This window comes from Portunus trituberculatus, chromosome 45, assembly GCF_017591435.1.
Source record: "Portunus trituberculatus isolate SZX2019 chromosome 45, ASM1759143v1, whole genome shotgun sequence".
NCBI lineage: Eukaryota > Metazoa > Arthropoda > Malacostraca > Decapoda > Portunidae > Portunus > Portunus trituberculatus.
In genome coordinates this window covers 1,127,040-1,152,500 of record NC_059299.1, presented here as the reverse complement: position 1 = coordinate 1,152,500, position 25,461 = coordinate 1,127,040, and the positions used below count along the sequence as shown (strand labels likewise).

General features: G+C 38.6%; 5 protein-coding genes across 7 annotated transcripts in view; 2 read left to right on the top strand and 3 right to left on the bottom strand.

Annotated features, from left to right (window-relative positions):
- Positions 1-778, bottom strand: part of LOC123519563 (glycerophosphocholine cholinephosphodiesterase ENPP6-like) — an 8,708-nt gene extending 7,930 nt beyond the window's left edge. Inside the window, exon 1 of the mRNA XM_045280980.1 lies at positions 620-778. The gene's annotated coding sequence lies outside the window, so the exon portion shown is untranslated. The remainder of the gene's footprint in view (positions 1-619) is intronic.
- Positions 779-2,461: 1,683 nt separating this feature from the next.
- Positions 2,462-5,722, top strand: LOC123519566 (cytochrome c oxidase assembly factor 5-like). 3 transcript variants are annotated; one of them, XM_045280984.1, is made up of 4 exons: positions 2,462-2,618; positions 3,491-3,627; positions 5,307-5,408; positions 5,545-5,722. In XM_045280984.1, the coding sequence occupies exons 2-4, from the start codon at positions 3,523-3,525 to the stop codon at positions 5,584-5,586; spliced, it is 249 nt and encodes an 82-aa protein (XP_045136919.1). In that variant the 5' UTR covers positions 2,462-2,618; positions 3,491-3,522; the 3' UTR covers positions 5,587-5,722. The 3 variants fall into 3 exon arrangements, with proteins under 3 accessions (XP_045136919.1, XP_045136921.1, XP_045136920.1); XM_045280986.1 differs by having other exon boundaries at positions 2,476-2,618; positions 3,499-3,627; XM_045280985.1 differs by having other exon boundaries at positions 2,579-2,766.
- Positions 5,723-7,025: 1,303 nt separating this feature from the next.
- LOC123519564 (pre-mRNA-splicing factor ISY1 homolog) lies at positions 7,026-11,318 on the bottom strand. Its single transcript, XM_045280982.1, has 7 exons — positions 11,186-11,318; positions 9,966-9,988; positions 9,255-9,418; positions 8,849-9,014; positions 8,496-8,683; positions 7,880-8,013; positions 7,026-7,528 (listed from the first exon to the last, which is right to left on the bottom strand). Exons 1-7 carry the CDS (start codon positions 11,186-11,188, stop codon positions 7,385-7,387), a joined length of 822 nt encoding a protein of 273 aa, XP_045136917.1. The 5' UTR covers positions 11,189-11,318; the 3' UTR covers positions 7,026-7,384.
- A 4,066-nt stretch (positions 11,319-15,384) lies between these two features.
- On the top strand, positions 15,385-22,052 carry LOC123519561 (CUE domain-containing protein 2-A-like). The gene is made up of 7 exons (XM_045280978.1): positions 15,385-15,537; positions 16,497-16,594; positions 17,328-17,524; positions 17,745-17,911; positions 18,288-18,461; positions 18,630-18,761; positions 19,265-22,052. Exons 2-7 carry the CDS (start codon positions 16,518-16,520, stop codon positions 19,409-19,411), a joined length of 894 nt encoding a protein of 297 aa, XP_045136913.1. The 5' UTR covers positions 15,385-15,537; positions 16,497-16,517; the 3' UTR covers positions 19,412-22,052.
- Positions 22,053-22,109: 57 nt separating this feature from the next.
- Positions 22,110-25,458, bottom strand: LOC123519229 (NADH dehydrogenase (ubiquinone) complex I, assembly factor 6-like). Its single transcript, XM_045280352.1, has 8 exons — positions 25,249-25,458; positions 24,810-25,030; positions 24,528-24,627; positions 24,309-24,431; positions 23,903-24,062; positions 23,386-23,513; positions 23,102-23,209; positions 22,110-22,701 (listed from the first exon to the last, which is right to left on the bottom strand). Exons 1-8 carry the CDS (start codon positions 25,456-25,458, stop codon positions 22,516-22,518), a joined length of 1,236 nt encoding a protein of 411 aa, XP_045136287.1. The 3' UTR covers positions 22,110-22,515.
- Positions 25,459-25,461: the final 3 nt, after the last annotated feature.

The window sequence follows — 25,461 nt, the reverse complement described above, 5'->3', positions numbered from 1 at the left end:
AAGGCTCCATACACGCACAGATTTTTACATATATTCTGCAACATTTCTGCACCACACTACCATTTCCAGATGTTCTAGTAGACGTGACACGGGTTTCTAAGAGTGTTTCTGTGATTCTAGTGACACATCAAGATACCGGCATCATTAACAGGAGAAACGCTCTTGAGAACCCGTCTAATAATCTTTGTGGCCTTTCAGACTAGTCATGGTAAGAAAGCAAATAACTTTTTAATACTGCCCATTTGATCCACAGATGGTCTGACAATTGTGGAGAGTACACATATGGAGTATTGCAATCGATATGAACTGTGAATGCGGATGAACAACATGAATGCTGTGGTCTGTGGTTGCTGTCCAGGCAAAATAGCTGAGAGAGAGAGAGAGAGAGAGAGAGAGAGAGAGAGAGAGAGAGAGAGAGAGAGAGAGAGAGAGAACGTGGATGCAATATGATGTTTGTGTGGACTGTACTTTATCATCGTTATGGTGAGAAGTGAGCTCTTTATTTTAAATTTTATGAAAACAACGTTATAGATTTTCTTCTTAACAAAACTTGTTGCAGAATAGTAAGTGCTTTGCGTATTAACAACCACATGATATTTCTTAACGTAACATAACTAACCTTAATGGTCAACCTTAGGGTTATAGCAGTTCAGACGCCAAGGAGGAAGTTGTGTCACAGGTGCACTGGACACTCGGCGGTTGGGTCACAGTTAATATATTGCCTTGGCTGGGATGCGCTGCTCCACGCTCGACGCTCGTGTCTCCCGCCGCACCTGTTGCTCTTGTCGTACCGCCCCTCTCCCTAGCTGGCACAAAAAGAAAAGAATATATGATCAAAATTTGGAAAGAAAGACAAAGGGAGATACGCCAAGAATAAAATGATGAAAACAAGAATAAGAAATATTTACCAAAGTGCGAGTCGATACAAAGACATTAAATCCCACGCCCACTACATGATTGGGTGGGTGTGGTGGTCCAGTGGTGGAAAAGCTGTTTGTTTGTCATCACGTGCAATCACAAGTTCTGAATTAATGTACTGATTGTTTAAATTGACATACATCAATAACATTTGCAAATGTAATATTACGTTAGTTTCCTGAAGTATAATTCATGATCTTACTGACTAATATGTTAATTACTGTTGACTTCATTCACATCAAATAAGAAATGAATATGTTTGATATATCAATAACAAAAGTTATATCAGAAGACTAGAATATCGTACGTCTGGCAATCAATTTCTCTCTCTCTCTCTCTCTCTCTCTCTCTCTCTCTCTCTCTCTTAAACAAACAAGTTCAAAATAAGAGACATTCAATCCAAAGAGGTCGCCATGGATGGGTGATGTGATGGGCTGATATGATGTCATTACAAGAGAAATCAGTTTACACGGAAGGCTACACAAGATGGCTGATGTGATGGGTTGATATGATGATGTCATTACAAGAAAAATCAGTTTACACCAGATTGTGCCAGCGAAGGAATACATGTTTAGAATGTACATAGTATGCAAGATGCAGGTGTTATAGTATACTGGTAGCGTGAGGGTTTTTTTCATTTCATCATTTCATTTATTTATCTTTTTCTTCCTTTCCCTTCCCTTAAAAGAAATATTTGTATAAACGCTCCGACAAATGCGCTTCTGTAACAACTGTTCCTTGAAGGAAATAATACTATAATATGATTGATTACTTTCACGGGAAGACAAGGAAATCAAAGCTAAGCCATCCTACACAGGACTTCCCATCTACTTTTTAAATAAACATCTTGAGCTCATCCGACAGAACAATAAAGCCAAATAATTCCAAACAGAAATGTTCACCTCGGTACTCGTAAATTAATAAGTAGCAAATCTAACATATCCAATAACAAGAAGAAAATTGTTGAAATTAATGCCAGACTGCTATTATCCTTTGGAGGTTCTGTACCAGCTGTGTTATATCCTGATAGGAATAAGGAGATGCAAGAATTACAGAAAGTAGGAGATGCATGGGGTGTATACAAGTCAACGAAATATTTGGGAACAATTAAGTAAAGTACAGAGACAGCAACAGTGAGAAGAGAGAGATACGAGCGAGCCGGACACCTGATTTTATAATATTGTATACTTCTTGGCTCTTTAATCCGTATCTGTCACATTCCCAGCGCCACGGTGACATCCCTGTTATTGGAAACTTGATGGGCTTCACTAGCATCAGAAATCCTAGGTAGATAGAATACAATGAAAAGGAACGCAGGTAAAGAACTAATCCATTCGTTCACCACAAAAATAAGAAGGGATTTAATGACAAGTGAACATTCAAAAGAAAATTTCGGAAGAGAGAACAAAAGAAAGGCATTATATTTTTACATTCTTAATGAAAATATAGACAGAAAGCAGCAACAACAACGACAACGACGACAACAACACCACCCCCACCGCTACCACCACCACCACCAACAACAAAACACTATTATCACCATTGCCACAATCTGTTAGCTACCACAAAAAATAGTACAAACAGAAACACACACACAGAAGTAAAGATGAACCACAAGACGCCAACGTAGGGCGCCGTTGCCGAGGCTGAGGCACGACCATTTCCTGCTGTCTGCCGTCTACAGCTGCTACTCTACTCAGGTATAAACACTGCCATCTCTCATAATAGCCCATATTTACTTACATCGAATTTCAGGCAATTATAGCTCTCAAGAAAGAGAAGGAAAGAAGGAAGGAGAGCTTTCCCCTCCTAGTTACAACGTTAAACGTGTCACTGTCAATTTATCAAGTAATGTAAACACCAAACTGGTGATTACTTTGTTTATAAGTACAGTTACTCTGCTATCAGTTGGATTATTCCCACCTTATCATGTGTTATTGGATACATTTCTGGAATCCTGCTAGACTCTTTGGCATCAGGTTGATCAAGATTGATTAAGATTACCACAGTAGAATTTTGATTGGTTATGACCAGAATTATATGTAGATGAATTGACTTGTTTGTAAATTAGTTAATTCGGTTTTCTTTAATCCTTATGATGCCAGCCACATTCCATGCTTTTTGCTTGGCTAAAGACAAATTGTAACCAGCAGAACAAGGTAGATTCCATGGCACTGTCCCCGACAAGCCGTCCCGCGCGCTCGCCTCGATTCCCGGCTCCCACTTCGCAGCTCCACCCAGCTGATTTGACGTCACATATATGAAGCCACGCTATTGGTCAGCGAGAGAGAGAATATGAAAACGAATGAGGAAAGAGAGAGAGAGAGAATATGGCAATGAATAAGGCAGCGTATCTCAACCTTTTTACCCTTGCGTAACCCTTCAAATACATCACATGTCTTAAGGAACCCCTGCGCAAAAACAAATTTATATACCATATATTTCTCATTTAATGTGACGTCAAATCAGCTGGGTGGAGGAGTTGCGGACGGGGAGCCCGGAATCAAGGCGAGCACGGGACGGCTTCTCGGGGACAGTGCCGATTCTGTGACAAATATCCTTATATTTCAAGGAAAGTAGTTGCTCATTGGCCGTACATCAGCAATGAAGTACTACGAAGAGGTCCAGGATCAAGATGACAAGCGTCCCTGTGCTGGGCTGAGGGCAGACCTCAAGGCTTGTCTCCTGGCAACAGACTGTGTCAGACTGGTTAGTGGTGGCAATGGCCACACCGTACTTCATTCTAGTTAATATCATTCTTTACTATCATTATTATTATATAATATTTATTACTTATTAATTTCATATATATATATATATATATATATATATATATATATATATATATATATATATATATATATATATATATATATATATAACTTGAAAAACAGGGCGTTGATAGCGTACATGGTACAGGAGAGAGAAGACCCACAAAAGGACGGTTATCTTCATTATATCCACTTCAACGTTTCGGGAAAGTACATATCCCAACTTCAGGTACAAAAAGGCACTGTAAAACCACACGTAAAACGTTAAAAAAAATTACCAGACGCAGTTGCCCTGCTACTTGTTCCTCCAACAGGTAAGTGGGGAGGGAGCTGGCTTACCAGTATTTATAGGCTCCTACTCACTAGATGGCAAAATCTGATTGGTTCACTAAGAATTTCGTATCCAATACAAAATATAGTACAAAATTCTAATGTCATAGCTAATGTAAAAAAAGAGAAAATTTAAAGGTATGATGTACAACAGTTAGTCTATTACAGAAATATTTTAGCCTGAACGAAATACTCCATGCTGATTGGTTGAAACAAAGTACACGTATATGAACCTCCGATTCCTAACTATGCTATAATGACACTATCTCACCAAGTTTGAAAATATTAAGAGAAAATTAATAATTTGGTAGCTATTTCTGTACCATTTAACTCTGGCTTCTCTTTTACAATAAATAAAGATTCCGCTATCCTAAGGACTTCAACATAAAGTATAGGGCATATTGTAACTCAGACCTTAGGATAGTGGAATCTTTATTTATTATAAAAGAGAAGCCAGAGTTAAATGGTACAGAAATAGCTACCAAATTATTAATTTTCTCTCAATATTTTCAAACTTGGTGATAGTGTCATTATAGCATAGTTAGGAGTCGGAGGTTCATATACATGTACTTTGTTTCAACCAATCAGCATGGAGTATTTCGTTCAGGCTAAAATATTTCTGTAATAGACTAACTGTTGTACATCATACCTTTAAATTTTCTCTTTTTTTTACATTAGCTATGACAGATTAGAATTTTGTACTATATTTTGTATTGGATAGGAAATTCTTAGTGAACCAATCAGATTTTGCCATCTAGTGAGTAGGAGCCTATAAATACTGGTAAGCCAGCTCCCTCCCCACTTACCTGTTGGAGGAACAAGTAGCAGGACCACTGCATCTGGTCATTTTTTTTTATGTTTTACGTGTGGTTTTACAGTGCCTTTTTGTACCTGAAGATGGGATATGTACTTTCCTGAAACGTTGTGAAGTGGATACAATGAAGATAACCGTCCTTTTGTGGGTCTTCTCTCTCCTGTACTGTATATATATATATATATATATATATATATATATATATATATATATATATATATATATATATATATATATATATATATATATATATATAAGATGGGGCTGCTGTGCTACAGTGGGACTGTGTGCCCTCTTGTGCAGAGTCCTGAAGTACATGGTTTCGAATCCTGGCCACAGTCTGAGGTTAGGAAAGTCCTCTATCAGGAGGCACCGTCCTAGCCCTAATACAATAGGGAAATCAGATGTAAAGACTAAAAATATTGATGTCTTTGTTGCTTATTCATAACTGTAGAGTGACTTATTCCTTGCAGCACCGTAAGACTCCGAGAGAGTGTCTGCTCACCAACGACCCATCCATCCCCCAGGAATGCTATGCTCTCCGCACAACATTCTTTGAATGCAAGCGATCTCTGGTAATTCAGACCTTTCTTAAAAAGTTTAATAGCCTTTAAATATTGAACCTAACTTCAATTTATTCTTCACTAATTAGCTGTCAGATATATATATCAGTAAAAACAGCAATTAATTTATACATTTCTTTTCCACCAGCTGGATACAAGGCAGAGGTTTCGTGGACGAAAAGGCTACTAATTGCATGGTTTTCCAGTAGACTGCATCTTAGTCAAATATATTGTGGACATTTTGAAAATGCTTACTGTTTAGATAAACTAGATTTTTATGTATAATTACTGTAAAGCTTTAGTGTTTAAGTAAAGTATAGTAGGAAGCTATGTTTTTCTCTCTCTCCCTTGTTTACAAAAGTATATGAATTGACTAATGATGAGGCTGTTTGCCTTACATGTTGACATATTTCAACCTCCATGCTGCCTCAATGGCTCCCATCCCAAGCCAGCTGCGCCTGTACACCAACCAAACTCAACTGTACCAATTCATGAGGAATCAACACAACTTAAGATTTGTCTTGATTTGCCACATTAACACCAATGGGAACAATTAATTCCAATAAATTCAGTCTACTCAAATCCTGCTGAGTCATGGTGATTCAGTTACTGCAGTCACAACCAGAAATAGACTCTTGATACATGAATCTTTTTCATTTACAATTGTCTGAAGCATATTTCTTTTAGAAAAATTGACTTCTCAACTTTGGGTCAAGGCCATCCTTTCTTCACCCTCGACTGCATGCTATTAATAAGAATTATGCTTTCTCCACTCCACCTTCCTGAAAAATAATCAAATTTCTCTAAATTATTCACCAAATCTGAGAACTGATAATTAAAGCTCCCAAATGAAGGTCTTATAACACTTAAAGCGCTAATATTCAAATTCAGATATCTCCTCCCACACTGCCTCAGCCACAGCAATGGTGCTGGTTCAGTGAGCTTATAAAACACACACAGATTCCTCAAGAGCTGCTTCAATGAAGACTCAGACTCAGTCTTTGGAAACAATGCTGATTCAGAGGCAAATGATTCTTCATGAACTGAATCTTATCAATTCTCTTTATGTAAATGCAACCTTGATGAAGTACTGCTTTTGCTCACCTGAAAGCCAGACAGTCAGTAGTATCATGAACAGACCACCAATACTTTTTCCCCCCCAGACAAGATAATTTCTCTCTCTTCCCCCGCAAGAATGTATCAAAGCAAAAATAGTTGAGGCAATGTGTGATGTCAAGCAGACATCACATATTGCTGTGGGCCATGAAGCACACCATCTCTGACCTCTGTTGATATGATTCATCTTCCTAAAAACAATGGAAACTACTTCACAGGTGGCGAGGGGGAACCAGCAATGACCTGTTTGGGAGTGGAGGTTATACAGACCTGTGGTTTCCAGTTGAGTCTTGTCTTCAACAGTTACAGCCACTTTGTACAAACAAGGATGTTACATAAATGACATTGAGCTTTAGTTGCCATCCATCATCAATGTAAAAAACATAATCCATGCAGCACACACAACACAGCTTCATAAGTGTATGCTGTTTGCTCAGTATCTTCAATGCTTAAAAGAAAACTAATATGCTATAACTTATCTGTACTTCAGAGGATTTTACAAAAAATATAATATATCATAAAAATATTTATAGATTATAAATAGTACAAAGGAAAACTTAAAGTAAACCTATACTTTTTTTTTGTACTGATTAGTAGATCAGAGAGAAAATATGTCGAAAGATACTTTTCATAGCCGTGTGTTTTATTCCTAACCTTTGTCTAGCCTAGTAATTATCCCTGCTTCTTATGACAGCCTACAGAGTAAAAATTGTTATTGTAAAAAAAGAAAAAAAAGTCATCTACAGTGGAACAAAAAAAGTTCAACTATTATGTACAATCACTAAATATTGAGAAAAGGAATAAGAAATATGCAAGAAGAAAACAGCCCTAAAGCTGTCAACAAGGATAATAACATAGATACAAGAACAATCTTAATCTCCTAGGAAAGTTTCTAAAAGCTCTCGCTTCTTACGTTCCACCAGCGCTGCCTCAATATCAGCCTGGCTGGGGATGTTGGGGACGTGGGCCATGAAGCGTGCCACCTCGGACCTCTCGTCTGTTTCATCAGGAGATATCTGGAGAGGAAAAATATGCACAAAATTCAACATGTTATACTTCATAACTTTTCTTCCTAATAAGTTTCAACAGAATAAGAAAGGCATTCATACATAACTATCTAACCATATACTAGGTTGGCAATGACACATGGGGTGGCCCAGACAAAGTACCACACACTCACACACACATCCTTCACACTTCTGCCCACTGGCCTTTATACTACAATACAGTGTAGCCTTAACTTAGGAACAACACAGTAAGTAACACTCAAAAGTTCCAGTGACTTAACTTGTAACCTCATCAACTGGAATAACTTTCCAACAATTCAAACTTCAACCATTTGGATGTCATAAAAGTGTCTTTCTTACCTGTTCACCTTCACTTTCCTCATCCTCATCTTCCTCCTCCATTCTAATTGGATCTGCTGTTTCTTCCTCATCTTCATTTTTACTCATGGCTGCCAACTTTTTATTCTTGTATTCTCTGATGGCTGCTTTAATGGCTGTGGATTTAAAGAAAAAAGAATTGTGGCATTTGATATTGCTAACTGTATCATAATATACATTAATACAATGAAAGACAACAATTTCAAATAAGGACAAGCTCAGGATAATTCAAAGTCAGCACAGCACCGAGTCATTAGTGGCACTCCTTGATGCTGACCACACACACAGATCAGCGTCCCACCTCAGTGCATTACAATGGTGGCACTACTCAATGACCAAATCCTTGAATTAAGAGAAGATGTGTTGACTACAGCCAGGTTTGCTTTGGAGATGTGTCAATAATAAATCAATTGGTGAATCACATATATAAGTATCTCATAGTGTTATTCACCAAGGAACTTATTATAGACACAAACTATCATCAAGGCAAACCTGCCAACACAAATGTAATGCTTCTTTTACAAACACTCAAAACTTTGTTAAAGCAGAACATTGTCAAAAGAAAAGGTTAAGGACAAACATATCCCACAACACGAACCTGTTTTTTCCTCTAGCCGCTCCAGAGGGATGAGCACGCCATCGTCATCGTCTCGGTAACCATAATAATCAGCATCAATATCCTTCATTAGTTCTCCTCTGGTCTTGCGTGGTGGAGGTGGCGGCTCCTGCTCAAACAGCTCCCTCACACCTGGAAGGTCTTTGGCAGCTCCAAAATACATGTAGCCTCTGTGGGATGCAACAAGTGTGAGAAACAGAGACAAAACACTAATGCTGATATCTCTTACATTTGAGATACAATACAGTCCTTCTCCAGTAGGCAATAGGCATGCACATGACACATCTATATTGGTGGGGCAAGCAGGTACACTCAGAATCCAGTAGCTAACACACCTGTTGCCTGGTGCCTCCTGTCCATCCATATCTGTCATTTTGGGACCAACACGACCATAATCTGGGCCACCAAGCTCCTTGATGCGTACCTCCCAGTGGCCCTTCTCTCTCAGCAACTTGTTGATCTCATCGTTGAGATCCCGAATCCGAAACTCACCCAAACCAGCTGGAAAACAAGCAAGAGATTGCCAACTGGAGAGCAACTTAATGACTGGATCAAGTAGAAAAGAAATGAAGTGAATGGAAAATTTTGTAGGTCAAGTTATGTACCCCTACTATTAGAGATAAAAGTTAATACTCAGGACTACGGTACTCAACAAAAACATTATAATTACATTCATACAATAAATAAGGGTGGAGGCTTCCTGTCAGTCAGTGAAAACACTTCAAAGCTCAAGTAACACACCATTCTGTATCTGGGAGACCTTCCTAGCCACCTCTGAGATCACCTGGTTCCTCCATTTCTCAGCCTCCCGCAAGTCTTCACACTCAGAGGCCAAGTATGGACGGCGAGACTTCTGCTGCTGAGCGCCTCCCTCCTGTGCTGCACGCCACCGGGCCAGAGTGGTCCTGTCAGGTTCAGGGAGAGGTGAGTCTAATGAGTGGTGTGATACTTCATTTTGTAGCCTAGAGAACTGTCATCTGAGGTGATGCTATTCATGTGTATCTTTTGTTTGATAATGTTAGTAAGCTTTCAGTATTCTCCATAGAAGGGATGCATTCAAAACAAGCAATATCATGTTCTAGTAGGCTGGATTCTTGTAAGTAATGAAAGGAAGGTGTAATATTGGTATTGGACTAAAGAGTGAGAGATATCAAGATTAATTTCAGTGCTGCATGTTCTCACTTTGTAATGCTAACTAACACAGTATATTTCTTAGTTTCTCATTGAATCATTTGATAGACTATCTTTCCCATATTCAGTCAACATCCACCTTGCTTTGCACTAATAAGTGAGCCATACATCCATGGTTAGTAAAAATGCAGGTGCCTCTTGACACTATCATTCCACATTTCACAGATAAGTAGGCAGTTACTACAAAACGTCATATGTCACACTTATACTGTTTCCCTTACTTACAAGGAAACATTAAACTAAACCATCACTGATACTCACATTGCCTTTTCTGCATTTCTTGCCTGCAAAGTAAAAAATATATATAATCAGATGATTGGTTTAAAAAGAGTAAAACATGCTAATCCACCTCCAAATTTGCTGTCATGTAATAAATTCTATTAAAATTTCCCTTGAATCAGCCTTCTAACCAACCAGCCGTGCAATGCCTTGGATAGCTTCAGTGACATATCAGAGCAAAGGCTGCTTCTCTGTGTCACAGCTCACATGTTACCTAGTCAGTTTTCCCACACATCAACTGTCCACTAGTTTCCTGATAAAAATAAACAACAACCCTGACATTGAATAGTATAGCCTAGTGACCAATATAATTATAAATGTGACAAATAACAAAACCTGCACAGCTTGCCAGTCTTACTCCTGGTAGCTAATACTGAGTGAATATGGAGAGAGGCATCAGTCAGACACTAAGTAATGTGGAATGCATCAGTGGTTATATTTTGATGCCTAGAACACAACATGAGCATTCCTGGTTTCATACATTTAGAAAAAATTCCCTAGATTCAGAGATTTTTCTTATATGTAAAGACTTTCATGATCTGCGCATAGAAAACCATTGATGCATTTTAACTAAACCTAATCCTTAACTAAACCTCGCCTAAGCTAACACCTAACATAACTTGATGAAAGGATTTTTGTGTTTTATGCAATACTATTCATTGGCATTAACACTAAATGAATAATTTGCGAGAAGGTTTACAGAACAATAGTGCCTTACAAAAATGTTAACTTTCCAATGGTGCACTCCTCTTTCGTATCAGTGAGACTGGCGGCTTTCTCCAGTAATACCATATTGGCCACTGTCCTAATATAGACGTCCCTCTAGCTCTACTGATTTCCCAGCTCTTTCATGCAACTGATTTGACGTCACATATATGAAGCCACGCTCTTGGTCAACAACATGCACATGCACACACGCTCCTCTTATTCCCTTATTCGTTATCAGTCTCTTTCCTATTTCCCCAATTCCCTCATTCAATATCCTCTTTCCTTATTCGTTTTTTTTCTATCTGCTGCTTTATTACCATTTCCTTCCCTTATTCGTTACTGAGTCCCATATTGACCCTAAGTATAGAGGTTGGGGGGAAAATGTATAACCATCCTTTCAACAACTGTCAACACACTGAATATATCTCATCACATTAAACAATTCTGTGTTCTCTCTGAGGAAACAAAGTGGCAACAATTATGGAAATACTAACCATTTTATAGGGAGGTCAACACTGAGGCTTCTTAACAAACAATAAGGTGCAGGTGACAAACACTCCCACAAGGCGCGGCGCCCAGCGGTCCAGCGTGCTTCACTCACACACTGTAAACTGTTGTTGTTGTCAGGCTTGGAGGGATACATGCCTAAAACTAGATTGACGTTTATTACATAAGTTTCTAATTTTTTTTCTAAGGAAATATCAATGTATGTACGTATATATGTATGAATGTATGTATATATTTGTGTATGTATGCACTTATATGCAATAAACCTTTCATAATAATATCACCAATACATACACCAAACACATCACGAGCACCGGTCCCACACACCCAAAACACCTAAAATACCAAAAATACACTCAAAATACCATACAATGCCCCAAAATACCAACAAACACACTTAGAACTCACTAGAAACACAAAATATACACCAACACCATCCCCGCCCCGCAAAACACACCTGAAACCACTTAAAACACTCAAAATACCATGCAACACCTCAAAATGTCAATAAACACACCCGAAATTCATTATAGAAACACCCAGTACATCTACACTCAAATTACCCCCACGCACACCCAAGACACCTTATGTGCATACACACCCAAACAACTTAAAATACTCAGAGTTATCCCACAACACATTCAAAATATCATGCAGCACCTCAAATCCTCCATACATACAAAACTCACTAGAAACATCTAATATACACGAAAACACACACACACACACACACACACACACACACACACACACACACACACACACACACACACACACACACACACACACACACGCTGAGAGATGTTAAAAAATATAGGTGCCCGCAAAGACACACGAAAACATATCCCAGACCTCGCGCATACACCCAAACCACTTAAGAATACTCTGAAAACCAACCTAAAACACACTCAAAACATCATAGAACCCTTCAAAATGCCCCCAAAAACAATTACAACCCTATCAATCAATCAGCCACATCAAAAAACAGAAGCACGTACACCATAACATATGCTGAAAACACACAAAATGCAACCAAAACACATTTATAACACCACCAAACACAGATAAAACACTTCAAATATATAAATTAAAACACGACAAAATTACAGGAGAGACTTAGCTAAATATTACTGTTTGACTCCTCTTCCTCTTCCACTTCTCTTTTTTATTTTTTTCTTCATCTTCCTCTTTGTTAATTTCTCCTTTTTACTTCCTTCTATTGCTTCCATCTACACGCCTGAACCTAGAAGCACATAAAAACACCAGATATTAGGCGAGATATTAAGGAAATGGAAAGAGAGTTAAGCATTGTGGCTTGGTTGCTCGTCCTCTTCTTCCTCTTTATTTCCTTCCTTCCTCCATATTCTCCTTTCTTCTTCCTTCTGCTGCCACTACCTACACACTTAAATCTAAAAACACACGAAAACATATAGAGATCACTAGATATCAAGCAAAATATTAACGAATTAGGGGCTTGGAAGATAGCGACGCGCCAGCCCCGGGCTATGATGGCAAGGAGAACGGGAACACGGGTGACTCGGCTAGATTACGTAAATGATTTAAAAAATGCGCTATAGAAAAAACGAAGCCAAGGCTGAATGCTTGCTATTTCATGATTTGATAAATATTTTAATTAATATTCAAAACATAAAAATATCTCCAACCTAAGTAGTTTTAAAGAAATGTGTAAATTAAGTACGTTAAAAATGGAAAAATCATTTTCATTGTCAAGACTTCTAAAACGTCCATTTATTTCACCATTTTTACTTGGCGGGTATATTGACGCATTTTACAGCGTCTGAGCTATCTTTTGAGGCATTCTACAACGAGTTAGACCGTGAAGCAGAAACGTAAACAAATGAAATAAAGAAATATAAAGTTAAAGTTTAACGGGACTAAACAGCATCTCAGAATCCACATACTTGAGTTATTAGCTTGATTTCACATTTAAAAGAGCATATTCGGTTCTTTGATATCATAAAAGTCTGGTTATAGCTTGAAGTAAAAAATCTCCAAATGGGAAATAATAAATTTTGACCGTAAAAGTAGTTCATACTTGATCCATAAAACCCCACTAAGCGCCACACATTTACCAAACAGAGACGAGGAACACACTTCAAAGGCAACAAAATATTTCCAGAAACCATAAAAACATACTATAAAAGCGTAATATTATCATTAAGAAAAATATGAAAAAAGTGTTGGAACCGCAGACTGTGGCAGGCTGGTGGGAGTGGGGGGAAGGAGCCGGGGCCCAGGGGAAGGCAACATCCGGGAACCGCTGGGCTCCATGTTTAACTCACTGCACCAATATCTGACCTATTTTCACTCTCATATGTAAAGGAAACCTAAAAATAAATAAATGGCCTTTATAATACCTTAAACAGATGAACATGAGGCACTGTGCAGGGTTGTGGTGAAGGTGGTAATGTTGACTCGGCTTGCACTGTTGATTTACTTTTGTCTTGAGGTGTGGTGCACCTAAAACTTGTGGGGAATGCGCCAACACTTCACTTGTGTGTGTGTGTGTGTGTGTGTGTGTGAATATATGTATGTATGTATACATGTATGTGTGTTTGGGTGTATATAACATAACATAACATAACATAAATAATAGGATAACAAAGGGCCACCAGGGCCCATCTAGGTTATCCTGTATCAGTCGCACAGCGACCTCGTCATCAGTACTTAAAGATACACTTACAAGTACACAATACATTATATACTAATTCTAAATATTTGGGCCATTAACAGGGCTAAGTCCTGCAGCGAAATCCTCTACAATTTGTGGTCCCCATACATGGGGATCATGTCTTATTTAACTATAGTAAATTTCTTATAAAAACTATCATGCAGTGCTATACATAATTATAAATCTAATAAATTTAAGTGCTTATCTAATCTGTTTTTAAACATTGTCAAACTAGTGCTATTTACAACCGTCTCTGGCAATGCATTCCAGAAGTCTACCACTCTATGACTAAAGAAATATTTTCTTATATCTAACCTGCAGCCTTGCTTTCTAATCTTCCTGCCATGATTTCTAGTCCTATTTCCTCCTCTAAGGTAAAGAAAGATCTCACATCTATGTAGTTTGTATCTGAGAACATTTTAAATAACTCTATCATATCCCCTCTTATACATCTCCTCTCAAATGAAAACATGTTTAATTCCTTTAATCTATCTCTATACTCCAGGCGCTTTAATGCTGGTATCATCCTAGTTGCTCTTCTCTGAACTGCTTCTAACATGTTGATATCCTGCCCATAGTGGGGTGACCAGGCCTGTATGCAATACTCTAAATGGGGCCTAACATAGGAATTATATAAGCTACGCACCACTATATATATATATATATATATATATATATATATATATATATATATATATATATATATATATATATATATAGGCATATTTTTGATATGTTTGAGTGTATTTACTGTTTACGAGTGTGTTGTATATATAACAGTGTGTTTTCCAGTATGTATGGGTGTGTGTGGCTGTGTTTGGATGTGTGGCACAACCAAACAGTAAAACTATATACCTCGACCGCCACCACCACCTCAACTAAACACTGTGTTGCAGAGGGCGTGTTTACATCACCCGCGAGAAAAGGAAAAGTGAGGTTTCTGAAAGGCAAACTATGGTATTTCTCTCAATCTCTATTTCTATCGTCTCTATTCTTGTTATATGTGTCTTTTTGATAATATGCCAGGATAAATTGATAATAACATTTTTTTATGCATATATATTTTCTTATCTATCTACGAATTTATTTACTTATCTATCTGCCTACCTACCTATTCATCCATCTATTTGTTTATCTATCTATCTGTCAATTTACCTACCTATCAACTTATCAAATATACTTGCTTATCTATTTATTTATCTATCCATCATTACACGTACCTAATGGAGTAATAGAATAAGTTAAATAATACACATGAACCCAAGCCTGTTACGCAAACACCCAATGCAAATGAGCTCCCAGTACTGGCAGAAGGAGCAACACTTGTGCCATTAAAGCTGACAGGCGACAAAGGCAGCCCAGGATACGAGGGGGAGCAATAATATTTCGCCTGACATTCCCCTCTCCAGTAACTATGCACAGGCAGTAACTTTTATAGAAGACTTGAGGACTTGTCTTGTATATGTTTAGATCAAGTAAATAAGCTGTTGAAACTATTTTAAGGGCGGAATTTGGGATATTAGAACGTGTTAGCGGGGAGGGGAGGCATAGATACAGGCGTCTATACCACAAAACAGCGGCCACTCTATCGAGCTGGAGGTGATCTGAGGTCCACTACCGCTCTCTACCCCCCCTTCATTATTTACTGTAAGTTGTCTTCGTAATAACCAAACCAAGAGAACAGATAGTTATTAGATCGTTAGTCGTAGGTAGGAAGTTCGGGAATCCTTGTTTGATTAAGGTAAAATCGGGTTATTTTGTGGACATCTTCAAGGTACCCATTGCTCGCTGCAGGCGTGAACTGAAGATTGTTCTTGGGTCTTATGTCAAAGTTTAAGGGAGAATGTCTATCTTGGGTAGCAAATGTGGATTCCTATTGTGTTTAAGTTAAGATAGGGTTGTTTTGTGGTCGTCTTCGGGAATGAATTGGGCTGATAGAGAGTTGTTCTCTTAGTTCTCAGTGCTGCTCTAGAGAAGAAAAGCTAACCACAGGTCACCCATCCTAGTGTGTTGAAGTTTAAAATAAAGTTCTTTGTGGATATCGTTAGGAATTTCTCATTGATACGACAAAATTGTAGTTAAACAGTCTAGGTAATTAGAAACTGAGATATTGTTTGACTACTACTAATACTACTACTGCTGCTGCTGCTGCTGCTGCTTTTGTGCTGCTTATTATTTTTTTCTTTTACCTCAAATTACCAAATTTATAGATTTATTCCCTCCACAGTTCTATTTCCTTTTCGAGTCATTTGCTTTGTTTAGTTTCCCAGTTTAAGATTAATTTAACATTCATAGCTTATCTGTTGTACGGTCATATTGAAGGTATCATTTGGGAAACATTATTTATTACTAAGTTGGACATGTTATGGGTGATTTTCTTGGCTTGAGTGAATATTGGTTAGGTTTGTCTGTCTTGCCACTAAACATGCATGATAGAAGAGCTGCAGAGTAATAGAGAGTTGCATTAGTTTACCTTTCCCTAAGAATGATTGGTTAGGGATATAGTTATTCTGCCCCAGGTAAAGTATTAGTAAGTCTTTGATCATGGTAAGTCTTTTGTCTTTCTCTCCATGTGTCAGTAATGGTAAGTGTTTTGTCTTTCCAAGTGAGCAGCTGTTGGTGTGACCATGAGTGCTGACAGTGAGGTGGTGCGTGTGTCCCTGGAGCAGCTTCTTCACCACCATGCCCCTGCAGCAGACCTCAGGTTAATAGTAATAATGATAATAATAATAATAATTCTCTTTAATCATCAGGCATTTCTTGCACAATGGAACTTAAAGAAAGTAATTTAGAACTATAGTGATCCCTAATTATCCCTAATTATTAGGAATTGACACATTCATGGATAAAGAAACCCCTTGAAAAGTTATTGCCCCCTGAAGAACATCCATGAGCCCCCCAGATCTTGCTTTATTGAAGAAAAGTGGAAGTACATCTATTTTATCAATTAACTAAGAAATAGATCAAGAAAAGTGATAGATATTGGTAGGTGTCCTTGCATCACCTCATCTGTTATTGAAGCTGTGAAAACTGAAACTGGATAACAAGGAATGACTATACATGTACTGAGCTGCTTAACTTGACAATCCCAGTAAAGGCATCCTAAGTCTTGTCTTGGATGATGCTTTCAGACTAAGTTGTAATTTATTCTTCATCATGTACCTCTCGTGAGTTTCTCTTCTTCCTCAGTAAGTAGAGAGATGTATGATGAACTGAGACCCAATATCTGTCTCTCTCTCTCTGTGATCTGTCTCTCTCTCTCTGTGATCTGTCTCTCTCTCTCTCTCTCTCTCTCTCTCTCTCTCTCTCTCTCTCTCTCTCTCTCTCTCTCTCTCTCTCTCTCTCTCTCTCTCTCTCTCTCTCTCTCTCTCTCTCTCTCTCTCTCTCTCTCTCTCCTTGATGGAGATTGTAACTTGAGCCCTTCTGCCCCACCACAGCAGCATAGATGAGATAGTGGTGAGCTATGTGAGTGGGGTGCTGGAGGAGGTGGCCCAGGACCAGGAGGAGGTGGATGCAGCAAGTATGAAAGATGTGATGGCAGCTTATGTACCTGAGTTTGAGACGCTCTCTGAGGAAGCAGTCACAGCCTGGGTGGTGGGGATGGTCCACTCAATTAACCAGCAGAAGGACAAAGGTAGGAACTTGTATAATCCTCAACCAAACTGAAATGAAGATACTATGACTTCAGTATCATGAATCCCTCCATTTGCAAATTTTTAAATAGTTTTTTGATTATTGCTTCATTCATATTCATTAGAACCAATGATGTTCAAGGTATTTTAGAATGAATATGTATTTATCATGACATGGAATTTCACAAAATATCTTCATAAACATTCCAACTTTACTTACAGCCAAAGCAGTGAATGATCTGACCTTGGACAATTTGATATCAACGTTCCCTGTGCAGACTCGCAAGCACCAGAACTCTCAGTCCCTCAGTGAGACAAGTGAAAGAACACAGAAGTTGTCAGAGACCTCCAGTGGCTCAGAAGAACACAATAGCACCAGTGGAGAGGAAGTATGTTGTGGAGAGCTAAGGGGGAATAGACATATTGAATGGGAAATATACAATCATAAAAGGGAATAGACATATTGAGTGAGAAATGTACAATCATTTGAAATAATTCTGCTATATCTGAAATGCAAAAGATAAGCAATATTCTTATTCATTAATTCCTTTTTCAGATAAATTCAAGAATGCACTGTCTGCTTTTGTATTTTCTCCTGTCTTCTATTTCCTTCTTTTTCAAGACACTTATACATTTCTTTCAGGATTGACACCTCAGTGAGCCTTTTTACTCTCTTAGTTGCCATTGGCCATTCCTCTTACATGAAATTAAAAGAAATTTATTAAAATAACATGTGTGACTAAGTATTTTGCATGATCCTTTCAGCAAGATGAATATTCTGAGGGCCTGGCAACCTTACTGGAGATGTTTCCTGGAACCTGTAATCTTGAGGTGCAGCATTGCCTGGCCAGCTGTGGGGGCAACTTGGAGCATGCCACCAGCCTCATCCTTCAGCGACAGGAGCAGGGTTTGGCCATCAAAGCCTCACACGCAGCAAAGGTACACAAACACTCACAGCCATAGGAGTGTACTGCATTGCTAGAGAATCTGTGCCAGAAGCATAAAGCAGTGGTATAATTATAGAAGTCTGAAACTCATATGGTTATGAGGCTGGCACTGATGTATTGGTGTTACTCCTGTTTACTAAATTTTGTTACATTTTTACAGTTGGTGCCTGGAGCAAAAGGAAACAAGAACCAGATAGATGATAAGGAAGTGAGATCATCTATCCTGAATCGCTATGGCTTTGTTGATCACGATGAAGATGTCAGGGAGCACAGGCCTGTTGCTCCTAAATGGGTAAGTTCCCTTTATTTGTGTTGATATGACTTGGAAAAGAAGAAAAAAATGTGAGGAGAATGTTTGATGCAAGAGGGATCTCTGTTTGGTGAAAAAGAGTAATTCCTTGCGATAAAAATAATTTGAAAGTAAATGCATAGTGGCTCATTCTTAATGTTCTCATTGTGATGTTTTCTTACATCTGGACAGACTAACTTATCAGGTTAGATACACCAAAGAGATTAGGTTTGGTAAGATGCAGCAGGGATAAACCACCTCTGTTTTTAGGTTCTCCTGTGGAAGGAATGGTATGCTGCACACCGATTCTTGTGTGGCTGGTAAGGGTAATGCTCACACTGAGGGTCTGTGGCCTGCTATGTTTGTATTTACAATATATACACACACACATACACATCAAGGCTGTCTCCCACAAAAAAGGGGGAGTAGCCAAGAGAAGACACAATTTTGACATTCTTACTCCTTCACACCACTTTAGAATAAATTGTTTAAAATCATTTGTGCAGGAGGGCAAGAAGATGGTGCGTTACCGAGACAACAAAGTGGTGAGCATTAAGGGTGAGCGATACACAGAGATCAAGAAGGAGGAGGCCACAGAGATGAAGAAGACCCATGTGCACCTCAAACCAGGCAAGCAGTACCGGTTCCACTGATCCACAAGGAACAAACCTTACTTGGTCACCGCTGCCCCGCTTCACAGTGTCGGGGGCATGGCGTGCTGCCCGGGCCGGGGCGGTAAGGTTTGTCTCTGTCAAGGCTATTGGAGTTGTTCTTGTCACAAATATGGGATGCGAGAGGCGAGGGAGCACCACCTGCAGAATCCAAGGAGATCCATGGCAACCTGGTCCCACGCTGTGTGTTTTGCGATGAGGATTCTCATCACTTTTCAGTGTTGTTTGTTAGTGTCAGCTAGTGACTGTATTGATGTCTGTAACTTTCTTGTTTTTTTAATGCTTACTAGATACCAAAGAATTAGGAGACCATTTATTATAACATTATATTATAAGAACAACAGAGTGAGAAAGAAAATAGATCTCAAATTACCAACACTAATATTAAGTTCATTGGTAGGATCACAACCACTGGATTTAGAAAATTTTTATACTGGTTTTGCAAAAACCTTAAATGATTATGCTCGCATTAGGCTTGAATCTTTGTGGTGCGCCATTGCGACGAACAGAAGGTTAGTACGCAAAGGCCGTTCGAGTTTTGAAATGTTCATTATGAAGCATTTACGTGAATGCTATTTACATTGTAAAGGTTTTGTATTGTAATAATGCATAAACACCTGAACTGTGCTAGGGTTGGTTAGGCAGCTGGGAGACCCGAGGGATTGTTAATACTGACACTTCAGGGGGCGTCAAATTTGTAATGGTCAGATGTGTGTATGATATATGCAATATCAGCATGTTTTAGGAAATTGCAATAAACATTTCCTGCTAACTTTTTTTTTCAGGAGTAACTCATAATTTCCCTCATGTCACCTTCAGCAGAGGTAATCGACATCAGTGTGGGAAATCCTTATGCGCCTATATGGAACTTCTTTGTCCTATTCAGTTGAATCTCATAAATGAATTTTATGATGTTATGATTTAGTTTGCATTCTTTTCTTGTGAACTACAGCTTGCAGCTAATACTTTGTTATAGTTTTATTTTGTATATTTATTTATTTCTTTAAGTTATTTTCAATTTTTGCATTATTGCAATTTGAATCATTGATGAGTAATTTAGATTGCATTGCACTTAATTTCTGGTTGTAGAATTAAGCAGCATTTTACTTCTCTAATACCAAATGATTACATGACATGTTGCAATATATGTATAGTATACTCTAATATTTTATAACATTTTTCTGACTCAGGCTTGACTAAGTTAGAGTTACATTGAGATGGTTGTGTTCTAATACTCTTATTGAAGTGAGGCAGTTCACATTTTGCAGCTGACTTCACAATCTTGTTACCATAAGGATGTTAATGTTGATGAACTTGTGCACAAATATTTTAGATGCATTATCATTTAAAAAAAAAACATGATTATGTATGTATGCATAAATATGTTTATGAATTGTTTTCAAGATGCAGCTGCTGCTAACCAAGAACAAAATTTTCTTAACATTCCACTGGCTGTTGAACAAGAGTATTAGTGTGAAGTTTGGCTTCATGTTAGTTAGTCTAGGATTACTCAGTATTAAAAGAGAAAATAACAGATCTGTGTAATTGTGGCTGGCAGTGACTCTTCCCTGCCATTGCTGCGGCCACCACTATCACTCTGGATGTTGTAACTGCAGGTTTTGTTGTCTTAGCACTTGATGGAACAAAGAAAATGTTTTAGGCATAATTTTACCTGCTATTTCTTTACATAGCATAAGGCTGAAGCAGTTTTTAGCCATGGAAGCAAATAGTTTAGATGTTCAGCTGTGTGATCTTATTAGATAGTTGTTTTATTCCTTAAATACTTTAACTATTTTCTCGAGTCTACCATTTCTCTATCTCACATGCTTTCTTTTATGTATGTAGTTTATCATTTTGTGTAAAGCTTATTGGATGCTTTAAGATCTTAGATGAGTTACACTTTTCAAAGAAGTGCAGCTGCTGCTTACCATTGATGAATTATGTCTTTGGCATAATCTTCATGTTGAGTGGATAGAAGTAAGTAAAATATGTTAAGTAAGTGCTAAGCAGCAAAATGTATAATTGTTCCCTCTCATTGTTGTTAGATGTGAAGAAGGAACTCGCTTTTACATGCTGTGAGAGGCCCTGTGGACTTCCCAGGACCTATTGCTATTTGATAAGTTAACCTGAGTGACCAGAGACAAGTTGTTGAGCATTCATATTTTTGCCTAAAACCGGTAATGTTTAATGTATTAGGTGTATCTAGTCCACTGCAAATAGAGAAATGGCATGTGCAGATCATCCTGCTGTATTGAAACAGTACAGTGTGAATTCTGCAGCAAATGTTCATAGAACTTTGGTATAACCAGTGAAGACTACAGGCTTGGTATTTGTTTTGTAATTTTGAAGTGAAATTTAGCTTTAGCATATATGCAGGCAGAAAATTGCTTTGATCTGTTTTATGTTGAATTTTATAACTAAAAATCACAGCTAGAGTAATAGTGGTTGGATCTTGAGCCACGACATGTGCCATAGGTTGCCAAATTTTCACCATTTGCCAAAAAAATGTAAATGTTGAAAACATTGTTTACACTTTCAACTACTTAAACTTTATAAGGATTAAGTTCTTCAAAAAGCATGACATTTAGTTGTGAGGCATACAGATATTAAAAATAGCAATTTCTTGAATAGTTTCTTTGAGCCTGTTGCTAAACCAACTGACAGGGAAAGAAATACTTGATCTTTTTCATCTCATTTATTAAAAACATCTTTATATCTCAGTTGTGATAGAAAGCTGCTGAGTATATTTACAATAAATAACCTGAGTAACTGACCAGCAGTTGTGCACAATTATTAGTGTTTCATATTTACATATAGTCTATCCTTAGGTATGTACTGTACAATACACCTGCTGTTCCTAAGGCTTCACTCATTAACCACAACATCAGTAGGAAGCAGCCACATTTTCATAGTAAAAAAAAAGAAAAGAAAAAATTGAGAGAGAGACCTGGTAAATATTTGCTCTCTTACCAAATTAATGAGATGCTTGGCCTTTCCGAGATGGTTGCCAAGTCCTAAGGCTTCACTCTACAATCCCATAATAAATAATTACATATAAAAAGTCATTCATATAAGCTGCTTAATTTTCAGTATTTTCTACACATTTTGGCCCAAAGTAATGAGCATGGAAGCCAATTATTTCTGAGTTGGAGGCTTGGATCAAATATATCAAACTGGGCTTTCTGGAGTGCTTTGAGGAAGGAAGAGACTGACACAGCAGGAAGGAGAGCAACTCTTGCCTCCTTTGGGACGTCCTCCATCATGCTGCGGGCCTGAATTGGGAAGAATAATACACACTTATAAACTTTTCATACTACCACTGTATTCCCTGCACACCACAAAGAGTGAAAGGATTGGCAATATTCTTCTCTGTATATTGATTTCCACAATGTGACAGATGTGACGTTTTTCATGAGCTATGTGTTTGAGGAAAATTTATGTTTATGCACGATGCTAATCCACTGTATTCCCTGTACATCATAAAGGTGAAGGGACAGCCAACACCCTCCTTAGCATTTTAATTCCCACACTGTGATGAGATGAGGTCTATGTAAGCACTTCAGGAAGTTCTCTGCCTGGTACAGTAGAAAGATTTTCCTGTTTATATGAGATGTTCACTGTTCATGTAATATGGCAGAGCGAACCAAGAATGTAAATATATTGCATACTCACATGCTCCACATGCTGATAAGCCTGACTTGCAACATCATAGATCACATCTTTGAGATTCTGCTCACGACTTCCACGAATGACGTCTTCTTGTGACACTCCATGCTTCATCTGGAAAGCAACATTTTATCATATTCCTTTTCCACATTAATCCAGTGTTGCAAGAATGGATAGAGACATTCTGGAGGTGATCTGGATTTCAAAGTGAAAATTCAGTGTTGCAAGAATGGATAGAGAGGCATTCTGGGGGTGATCTGTGTGTCAAGGTGAAGGACATGGATACACACCATGATATCCTGCGGGAGGAAGACTTTTCTCTTGGAGGCATTATGTGGGATGCCTCTCAGGGCTTTAATGATCCCTTCAGCCTTGCCCAGGTGGCTGGCAGCATGATCTGCATGAAGGTTTTCTGAACCTGAAACAAGACATGAACAATCTGGAACTAATTCATAAAGAAATAGATGCTAATTCCATGACATATGTCCCTGTCTTCTGGCTAACTCTATTGACCTCTAAGGGAACTGACAATTAAGTGGGTTTTTTTTTTTTTTTTTTCTTTTTCCTCTAAAAAAAAAAAAAAAAAAAAAAAAAATTGTATGGTAATGGAACAAACAGTACATCATCTATTTCCTTCAAGTATCCAAAGCAAAACATGAGTAATGAGAAATTCTGGTCTTATTCATATATAAATTGCTAATGCCAATTCACTAATTTGTATGCTAACAGAATGAACACTTTAACTTCTACTTCATTCATATAAAGCAGAAGAGGAACCAGTTCATCATTATGCCTAGTGATGCATACCCAGCGCCTGAAGGATGAGATAATAAAGTGCAGAATTGGACTTTTCACTGTACACTTCTAACTCTGTTATGGAAGAGAAGTACCTCCTCTCCAGCTGCTCTTCCCGGGCATCAATCAGACTGCGCAGCCAACGCTTGGAGAGACGGTGCTTCTTGACAGCCTGTAGGGAGTAAGAAAAATTTGGCAGTGCACCATTTATTCATTTTCTGACTTGTGGGAAGTAAGGAAAGTTTAGTACTGCAATCTTTATATACTTTTTAATCACATAGGTACTCTAATAAATATCCTTTTAGATGGACCAGTAGCAGGTTACTTGTTAATCTGGAAGGAAGATAACGATGGGAGGAAAGTTATGAAGCTGAAGGAGATACTAACTAAAGAGGATCCTGCCAGGTGGTCAACGTACCCTGTGAAGTTCTAAGGCCACTGGCTGCCGGGGAACGTCATCATTGTACAGCTCGTCAAGTGTTTCCCTCCAAAACTGTAGTCTCATTTTTGCTATCAGTATCTCGGAGGTCACATCTTGAACCTGTGAGTAAGTTGTACATTTCAATAAAAGAAGCTCACACCATATTTTTTCTCTGTTATGTAGGCAACAATGGCCTAATGAAACAGCAACACACACCTGGGCCACTTCCACGTTGAAGGCTCGCACTGCCACTCCAGCAGATCGAGCACCCTGGGGAAGTAGCAACAGTGCCAGGAAATTTTCGTAATCGTTACGTCTGCAACAAACATTTGATTCACTGTGCTGAATGGCTTACAGTGATACTATTTATAAGTGTGTTGTCATCGTTTAATGTATATACTACTGAACAACTGTGTCAAGAGAGTAAATTATGTATACTACACCCAATGTTGCGTTACCCTTCACCAGCTCTGGCTTGAGTGGCAGAGTGGCACTCACCTGACAGCGTCCAGGCAGTGCTGCGTGGTGGTGCTGGTCCTCCTGGCGGGCGTGGTGGCGGGCGTGGTGGAGTGTGATCTGCTCCCTGCCACGCCTCCCCAATCGCCAGGAGTCACGGTCACACCAGACAAGTGCCGCAAGGGAGCCACCAAGGGCGCCGCACCAACCCGCCACAGTGCCATGTTTACAAGTGGAGAAGTGCCACGCGTGCCAACTCTCCCCTACAGAAGTCAAAGTTTCTTTAAAATTTCGGCATCTACAAGTCGCTTATATGCCCAATTTAACGATAATATATGGTGAAGTAGGCAATAAATAGCTAGCACTTGGATGTGGTTATAATTATATAAGTGTTAGAAAGGGCGAGTGGCCATGGTTGTGGCGTATAAGACGGAAATGAGGCAGTAGGCGTGCCGCTGAGCGATGTGTTGTGGGGCAAGACTCTCTCGGGGAGGTTGGCTAAACTGTCATTCTCACGGAATATTACAATTTCTACTTTTAGCACAAAGAGTTCGTTTGTTACAACTGGACGCTTCTGAACTATCTCATTTTTAATTGTAAAGGCATACCCATCGCTGAGTGGTGCCACAGGAGACAGCGAGTGGTGTTTCCAGGTTTTGGCAAGAGCTTGGTGGCACAACTCCTGACGCATTGT

Excerpts from the sequence above, each read along its gene's own strand:
- LOC123519229 (XM_045280352.1), bottom strand. The coding sequence starts at position 25,458 with ATGCGTCAGGAGTTGTGCCACCAAGCTCTTGCCAAAACCTGGAAACAC. Across the intron at positions 24,063-24,308 it reads TGGCCTTAGAACTTCACAGG|GCTGTCAAGAAGCACCGTCT; the intron begins GTACGTTGACCA and ends TACTCCCTACAG. Across the intron at positions 23,514-23,902 it reads TCTCATCCTTCAGGCGCTGG|GTTCAGAAAACCTTCATGCA; the intron begins GTATGCATCACT and ends GTCTTGTTTCAG.
- LOC123519564 (XM_045280982.1), bottom strand. Across the intron at positions 9,419-9,965 it reads AGAAATGCAGAAAAGGCAAT|GACCACTCTGGCCCGGTGGC; the intron begins GTGAGTATCAGT and ends TGAACCTGACAG. Across the intron at positions 9,015-9,254 it reads GGTCTCCCAGATACAGAATG|CTGGTTTGGGTGAGTTTCGG; the intron begins GTGTGTTACTTG and ends CTTGTTTTCCAG.
- LOC123519566 (XM_045280984.1), top strand. The coding sequence starts at position 3,523 with ATGAAGTACTACGAAGAGGTCCAGGATCAAGATGACAAGCGTCCCTGT. Across the intron at positions 3,628-5,306 it reads CAACAGACTGTGTCAGACTG|CACCGTAAGACTCCGAGAGA; the intron begins GTTAGTGGTGGC and ends TATTCCTTGCAG. Across the intron at positions 5,409-5,544 it reads TTGAATGCAAGCGATCTCTG|CTGGATACAAGGCAGAGGTT; the intron begins GTAATTCAGACC and ends CTTTTCCACCAG.
- LOC123519561 (XM_045280978.1), top strand. The coding sequence starts at position 16,518 with ATGAGTGCTGACAGTGAGGTGGTGCGTGTGTCCCTGGAGCAGCTTCTT. Across the intron at positions 16,595-17,327 it reads GCCCCTGCAGCAGACCTCAG|CAGCATAGATGAGATAGTGG; the intron begins GTTAATAGTAAT and ends GCCCCACCACAG. Across the intron at positions 18,762-19,264 it reads GGCCTGTTGCTCCTAAATGG|GAGGGCAAGAAGATGGTGCG; the intron begins GTAAGTTCCCTT and ends TCATTTGTGCAG.